Source organism: Pundamilia nyererei, unplaced genomic scaffold, assembly GCF_000239375.1.
Source record: "Pundamilia nyererei isolate P.nyererei 1_Seehausen unplaced genomic scaffold, PunNye1.0 scaffold00354, whole genome shotgun sequence".
Lineage (NCBI taxonomy): Eukaryota > Metazoa > Chordata > Actinopteri > Cichliformes > Cichlidae > Pundamilia > Pundamilia nyererei.
The window spans coordinates 447921-456205 of NW_005187755.1; the positions used below are offsets into that span (position 1 = coordinate 447921).

Here is an 8285-nt window from a genome sequence, read left to right on the forward strand (position 1 = left end):
GTGTTTGACCAAGAGAACAAATTCTTTCTTAACAAGCTGTACAGCTGTCAGATCTTTACACCAGTTAAGACCATACATCTTTGATACTTACTTAATATTTAACAATAAATAGTCAGCAATATGGGCACCACAATGGTTAGCACAATTGATTTGCAGCAAGATATCCTTGATTTCTCCTTTTATCCTTCCAAATTTCAGTCCTGGCTTTAAAAAAAAAGCAAGCATGGGGAATTTCTGTGTGCTTTTTGAATGTGTCCCCCAGCTTCTCTCTGTGAGCTCTAGCTACCTACCACAGTCCAAAGACATGCGTGGGTTAAGGTTTATTGGTGATTCTAAATTTGCTGTTGATGGGAACAGTTGTCTGTCTCATAAGCTCTGTGACACACTGGCAACCTGTCCAGGGTCTACCTTGCCTTTTGCCCAATGTCATCCAGCCCCCCTGCAACCCTGAATTGGATAAGTGAAAAAATGGATTGGATGTATTGAGTGAGCTCAGGAGGAAAGGTTTTGACCTTACTGTAGGGCAAACCTTAATTCCTTAGATTTCACGCTTTAATTTCAATCAATTTCTTTCCAGCGGGGGCACAGATGGTCACTTCAGAGTCAATAATTTGGTTAACAAGGACCACCAACATCTTTCACATCTCAAAAATGGTGGAAAATGCTCTAGTCACCACTAGAGCTTAAAAAATGGGTGGTTCACATAAAAATTATGCTTAAAAAATAAAACTCCCAATTCAGCTTATATAGAAATCACATAGTTTTCAATTATGCCATTGATTGCTTAGTATAATTTTTTTTTGCAGTGCCAGCTCATCAAGAACCTTTTGAGTTCGAATCCACCAGCTGACTTTTTGTGTGGAGTTTGCACGTTCTCCTTGTCCCTGCATGGGTCCTGTCTAGCACTCTCCCACAGTCCAGTGACATAATTGTGAGTTAATTAGTGATTCTAAACTGGCTGTAGGTGTGAATAGTGTGTCACTGTGTGTCGTAGCTGTGATAGACTGCCTTTCACCTTCACATGACCCTCAATAGGACAAATAGTTAAAGGCCTTCTTAAAAGGCCCACACATTTAGTGAAATTCACTAGTTACATAAGCTTCACCGTGATGTAAAAAAATAAAAAATAACAATTTTGTGTAAAGTCCTGACTTCATCAGACAAACAACTTGATGTATTTTTCTAATTCTCCTGCTTAATGTGGCAGAATTCACCATTGTGGCTTTGGTTTAATTTCAGCAAGTCACAATAATATTTATGTTTTTCATCAGTGAGGCACTCAAAAGAAAGCATTTAACTCCTGCTATATAAAAAATTATTCATCCTAATTACTTGGAAGTGAGTGCTGATCGCTCATTAAATTGCATTTCAATTCATCACACAAGCATCTACAGTAGCTCTGCTAATTAGCTGTCAGTGTACGTGTGTGTGTGCATGTGTGTGTGTGTTTCTTATTCAAATGCTTGCGTAAAAGAAAAAAAAAAGCAGTCTCAGCAGTGTGAATATTTCATGCTGTCCTTCACTCAGGAGAAGCTGCTGATCCTCTGACCAGTCATAACGGTGCGTGGTGCGTTAGCAGACAGACTGAGACTGCATCAGCTCTGACAGCCTGTCAATCAAGGTTTTTGATGTATTAAAGAAAGCTCTTTGATCTCAGTAGAGGCTCAACCCAACTATCACAACATGAATTTCAGCTACAACCACAGTACATGCCTTTACAGTATAATGGATTTGTATGCATTTACATATATATTCAAAAAAAATTATAAAAAAATGAAAGTTGTGCAAGTTAAGAGCCAGTTTCATTCAAGTAGCCTTGAGCAAACACTGAATGCTAAATATGGTGTGTTTCAACAATAACAACACACTGGTCATTCAGAATCTTATAATACAGTCAGAAAAAGCATTTAGGACTGCAACGATCTGTCTCGATCCTTCAGACTCAGCTCAGACATTAAACTGTTAATTAGCATCCTCATGTGGCCAGCTGGACAAAATGCACCTGCACAAAGTCAAACGTAATGCTTAAAATATCGTAAAGTTCAAACATTTAAAGATGCGAAGGAGAGATTTAAGGAAGAAATATGTCTTGCTATAAACTTCTTCAGTCGAGATAAGAAGCTATAGCTTAATTTAACTAGCTATGTGTTAACCACTAACAGCTACATCCCACCAATGCTCTACAAAAGAAACTGGACTAAAATTAAGATTTATTTTCTTAACATCAAAGAAAATATAAAGAATGATTCTCTTTATTGTATTTGGTTAATTTTGAATAGCCTACTGCTGTTTTTCTTTTCTTTGCGCTTGACTCTAGGTTACATGTGGAAAAATGTCTGTATGTGTGGTGCTCGTCAGTGATTAAGTCCAAGTTTCTACCCTTCATTTCCCAAACAATGCATTGAAGTAAACTTTTGTTGTAAGTGTTGATTTCAGCAGAGTTAGAAGGAATGTGTGGGCCTAATACGGGTGAGTTACACCTGGGCTGACTGTTATCCCCCCAAGTGAAAGTTAATTATTTTTGAGCTTCATGCTTCAGTTTCATTTAATCTTTGTGCTCATTTTATATCAGGTCTCCTGGAGTGAAAAGAATCATAAATCAACGTCAGGATTAGAGAAATTAGAGAAGTGTCTGCCATAAATCATAGATGATGCTAGTTAGAACCACAAAAGATGCAAAAAAACTTACTTTATAATACTTAAGCTATTGATAGCGTTTTAAACTTTTTTGACATTAGTATGTCTTTCATTTTGACAACACATGGCCCACGGCCATCTGGCCCGTGTTATTGATCTAAAGCAGGGGTGGACAATCTCAGTCCACGAGGGCCGGTGTCCCTGCAGGTTTTGGATGTGTCCTCGAACCAACACAGCTGATTTAAATGGCTACATTAGCTCCTCAACATGTCCTGAAGTTCTCCAGAGGCCTGGTAACAAACTAATCATGTGATTCAGGTGTGTTGACCCAAGGTGAGATCTAAAACCTGCAGGACACCGGCCCTCGTGGACTGAGATTGCCCACCCCTGTTCTAAAGTGTTCCCATACACGGGTTGGACCTCTCCTCTGTGGCAGTGTTAATTGGGGAGCAATGTCTCTGATCAGGAGATATACTCATCTGTTTTTACCAATTAACCTACTTAAATCAAAGCCCAACATCATACGATTGCTTGAATTAGGATTATCCACAGTTTTATTGCATAAATTAGCTAAGGTCAGTTCACTAGTCAAAGACTGAGCTGCCCTGTCTCTGATCCACCTGTGTTTACTTGAGTCTGACAGTTTCATAAGATAATCATTTACAACAGAATCATTTCATCATCAGTGATTAAATGAGGAAAAATGAAAAAGGACTGTGTCTCTTTAACTCCCAGAGTCTTTCTAATGAGTCCCCCTTCTTTTAACATCACTGGGGAATGAAGCTTCAAGGCCTGACTGGAAACAAACACTGTAGTCTAATTAATCTCTTCTGTAGTTCATTAGAAGTGGCAGGGGATATGGGAATGCAAGTATTTCAAAGAGACAGACTTGCAAACATCAACACTGTTTAATAAACCCTCGACATTTGAAGGTAATAATTACAGCATCCCGTAATAACAGAGTACGAATGATAAATAATACAAAATATAAATAATAGAAATTGTAGTTCAGCACCAATTTTAGCATTTTTTTATTTTTCCTGTTGTCAAATACACCTTAATCCTCACCAAACATTTGTGAATCATCAGTATAAATGATCATCATTATCATTTCTGTGATTATAGAATTTATTTTACTGTCACAATGGGGTTCTCAAATCCCATTAGTCACACCTTATATTTGTATTTATGTAATTGAAAACTAACTGTTGGTTCACAGCAAGAAGGTCATGAGTTCAACTCTACTTCTGGCCTGTAGAGTTTGTTTTTTTCTCTCTTGGTTGCGCGAGTTTTCTCCAGGTCCTCTAGCTTCCTCCCACAGTTCAAACACATGCAGTTAGCGTGATTAGGTTAATTGATCATTTTAAATTGCCCATAGGTGTGAATGTTTGTCTCTCTGTGTCAGCCCTCCATCAGACTGATGATCTGTCCAGGTTGCACCCTACTTCTCGCGTTATAGTAGCTGGGATAGGCTCCAGCTTCCCCACAACCCTGATAAGGATAAAAGGACGAGGATGGATGGATGGAAAACCACGTACATATTTATTTCATTGGAATTAAGATGATAAGTAGCAGCAAGGAGCTGCTAATCATAGAAGGGTAGGCATTCGAAATCAAAGCCATGGTCTGCTGTTTGGCCAGCATGGCAGCTTTGCTGGCACTGGGTCATGATCTCAGCACAGCAGCAAGTCTACAACAGGATGGCTGAAAAAGAAAAGAATAAAACTGTTGCAATGGTCTGGTCAAAGTCCAGAGCTCAGCCTTGACTTTAAGAGCTCAGGATAACTGGATGCTCCCAAACTCCAATGAACTGAAAAAACTGTGCAGCAAAATTCTTCCACAACAAGAAACTGACAAAGTCAAACAGAAAACAACCACTTCAGCTTATTGCTTCCAAAGGTGGCTCTACAAGCTCTTGAATCATGGGGTGTACTTTGTTTTTCTGCTGCTTTCACTGCTTCTGCATTTTGGCTTAATTTTTGTAACCCATCATTAATGTAAGTTGCTGTTAGTATTTACCTAATTTTAAGAACTGCTAAGGATCAAGTGATATTTTTAATCTAGTGACAGGTAAAACCTAGAATTGAAAGATAGTTTGCTTTCTTTTTCACATGACTGTAATTAATCTCAGTTATATGTATAATTCTCAAAATTGTAGGGAAATTGGTTTAAAATTGAGGCCTGAGCACACTGAGAAATATAATATTATGTAATTTTTATTTTTGCATAAATAATACAAACACAGTAATTTTGCCCAAACAAACGTCTGTATGAAATGACTAAATGGCTAAACCTGATAAAACTAACAATGAATGCAGATCCATTAGGACTTGGATTTCTGCACCCACGAGAAACTCTGTCTCAAGACAAAAATGATCCTCTCCAGCCTCCTCGACTCCTGGGAGCCCCACTAATGAGTCCTTATTTGTGATGTCATTTCCAGAGGATGCTGGCTAATGACCTTGCCTATAACAAACAAAGCTTTTACTGTTCAAGCTTAGGCTTAATTAATCTCATCTGCATCCATTAGAAGGTTTTGCTCTCATGTAATTAAAGCTGCAGTGTAATGGGAAAGGATGTAGAGTGATATTAATGACTCATTAGTGTTCTTGAAAAGCTCAAGTAAACCTCTAATTGTCTAATAGTCATCTCGTCTTTGAAGAGCTGTAGAAGATAAGCCTGTAATCTCAGTTGCTGCACACAATGACCCGCTTTCTCAAGTCACACTTTTTATAATGTCTTTATAATGACTGTGAAAAATAATAGGTGCAAAAGATTACATTGTGCTCACACTTACTTGCTGTGGTGGCAATTGGCATAAATCATGTGCTGCAGACAGAATTTACAAGAAAGTGATAACTTCGCTAGAAATTTGAGTTTTGTTTTTGTTTTTCATAATTTGAGGGCAGATCAGAAAATTCACAATTTTATAATCACTCATAAAATGTTATATGCTATCACATTAGGAAATGTACCATCCAATCCTGGAGTACAGTAATGTACAGAACTCTGTCCAGTTCTGTAACAAACTAAGTACACCTGATGAGTCAGTAACTTCAATATAACCACGTTTAGAAGCAATAACTTAAAGTAATCATTTTTTGTATGATTTTATCAGTTCATGGTCAACTCCTCTGTGTACTCAGAGACATCAGGTTGCCTGTGGCTGCAAAACAAGACCAAATCATTACACCTTCACCACCGTGCTGATAGTTAGTATGAGGCTGTTTGTGCTAATATGCTGTGTTTTGTTTTGTTGTTTTTTTGCTGAGATGTTCACTCCTTGGAAGTTTGTGGGTTGTGTTAACCCTTTTCACTTGCTTATTTAGGATCATTGGTGGTTACTGCTCCTCCTTGGCATTACGAACATACTTGAACATTCTTACAAGAATGCTTTTACAAGCATGTCAACCAACAGGCTATAAACTGTTAGGCTTAAAACTTTCCATTTTGACAACACATATAGTTAGGGTTGGCTTAAGTGACCCTGAACCCTCCCTTAGTTATGCTGCAATAGGTCAAGGCTGCTGAGGGCTTCCCATGAGTGTTTCTTATTCACTTGCCATTTTCCCTTGGGGTCTTCTGTGTCTTTGAGACGTATCTTAACAATATACATTATCCCTCCAGCATTTGTCTTTTTTGTTACACTAATTGGCAACATCATAGCAAACAGGATAACCCTTTTTGTGTTCTCTATCTCCTCCTAGACAAGGGCACTGATCTTGATGAAACTTTGCATAAACATTGCCAACAATTGTACATATTTGTACAGCTGACATTTCAACTAAATGCTGAATGGAGTTTCACTTAGAAATTAATTAATGTATCAGTAACATTAATCAATGTATCACTAATTATGCATTTTATTTGAATTAGAATGGTGTGTCATAATATAATATATCAGCAGTTCTACGCTGACCCTGAAAACAGACCTTCTTTTTTTTGCATTATCACTAATTATTAGTGATAGAAACCAATGACGTGCACGTTCTCGCTGCTCAGCGGAACCAAAGTCACCAGCGACGGAAGTACTTTACTGATACACTTTCGTCCGTCACTGAAATGTTACCCCCTGCAGCGTCCGTGCAGGTTGGTTGTAAAAAGCCTGAAGTTATGAAGATTAGGACAAAAGTGCCTCGATAGAGACATTCGCCGAGAGACAATTAATAGGTAGGTACAAGGGGTAGTTTCTTTATCCTCATAGGTGTTTAACAGGCGTCGTCCAGGAACACGAAACGACGGCACAGCTGTGTTCTAACGTCAGTGTAGCTAAACGTCCAGGGTAGCCTGACACTGACGAGTGTCAACGTTGCTTAACTAATTTAAAGTTGGAAGAGTTCAGTGTTATTTCACTCAGGTAAACATTACCAGAAAAAGAGTTCTAATCAAAGTTTTGTATTTTGTATTTACTCTTTTTATCTTTCTTTCAAAGTTTGTTTGATAATCTGAAACGTGTGACAAGATGCAAAAATACTTTTTCTCAGCACTGTAAATATTGAATTGATATTTCACAACTCGGGTCAAAACACTGAATTCTGAAACAAAAAAGCATTTGTATAGGTTACAAAGGACCTTTAGAAAGGGCGGATGTATAAAAGTAACCACAATAATTCATAAAAATGACAAAAACTAACAACTATATTATTAGATAAAACTCCTAAGATACAGATCTCTCACATTACAGATTTTAAGATGCCTACAGGCCTGAGCAGCAGCTCTTTTGTGTTCTCATTATTAATAACAGCCTGTATTCTTGTCAGCAGTGTGACTGAGTCAGGACGTTGTATTCACACAGGATGGCTTCACCTCATGACCGCAGCCGGAAAGATGACGAGGATGACCCTGTTGAACAGATGATATCGCGCACTGGCTGCGCTGAGCTTCACTACGCCATCCAGGAATGCATGGCTGAACATCAGGACTGGCGAGCATGTCAAAGCCAAGTTCAGACGTTCAAAGACTGCATGATGAATTTCCAAAAGGCCCGAAAAGAACAGCTGAGGCAGCATCAGCCGCCCTCCACCAAGTCTGCGGCCAGCTGAATACAGAACATCTTGCAAACACATACAGTGCTGTGTTTGGGACTTGACTGACAACCTTAAATTGCAAAGACTGTACCTAATTTAATCATTAGAATTGAAAATAAAGCTCTAGCAGTATCATAAAATCCCTACTTACAGTCTCAAGTGTGTGATTTAGAGCCTGACTGATAATTGGGATTTAATAGGCAACATGAAATATCACTTAACTTCAGTTAGCTTGTGTTTAAGCGTGTATGTATGTAAAGAGATGCCATACTATGTGATTTGTGAATCAAAGTGCTTTTGAAAGTTATCTTTTCAGGTTAAACGCTTTATTTTTGGTCAGTAATGTATTTTCTTTAAATAAAAATGAAAAGATTGTTTTCAGTCTTTTCATAGTTGCATGAAATTACCATGACTCTTGCCACAAATACATTTTTAGCGGAAAATCTGAAACTTTGGGATTTTTCATAACTTCAAGCCAAAGCAATAAAACACCCTTGGAATCTTTGGTGTTTAGTTTTAGGTAGATACAAAACTGTGCAAGCCACAGATATGAAGTCTGTAAACTCTTTGAAATGAAAAAGTTTTGCTTCCTCTATGAAATCACTGTCTAAGCATCACAAG

General features: G+C 38.0%; 1 protein-coding gene across 6 annotated transcripts; it reads left to right on the forward strand.

Annotated features, from left to right (window-relative positions):
• Positions 1 to 6645: 6645 nt before the first annotated feature.
• Positions 6646 to 7882, forward strand: coa4 (cytochrome c oxidase assembly factor 4 homolog). Of its 6 annotated transcripts, none has more exons than XM_005752355.2 (2): positions 6646 to 6807; positions 7398 to 7882. In XM_005752355.2, the coding sequence occupies exon 2, from the start codon at positions 7434 to 7436 to the stop codon at positions 7677 to 7679; it is 246 nt and encodes an 81-aa protein (XP_005752412.1). In that variant the 5' UTR covers positions 6646 to 6807; positions 7398 to 7433; the 3' UTR covers positions 7680 to 7882. The 6 variants fall into 6 exon arrangements, with proteins under 6 accessions (XP_005752412.1, XP_005752414.1, XP_005752413.1 ...); XM_005752357.2 differs by having other exon boundaries at positions 7401 to 7882; XM_005752356.2 differs by having other exon boundaries at positions 6647 to 6807; positions 7433 to 7882.
• The last annotated feature ends 403 nt before the right edge of the window (positions 7883 to 8285 follow it).

Bases quoted from the DNA above. Each gene is read 5' to 3' on its own strand.
- coa4 (XM_005752355.2), top strand. From the start codon at position 7,434: ATGGCTTCACCTCATGACCGCAGCCGGAAAGATGACGAGGATGACCCT.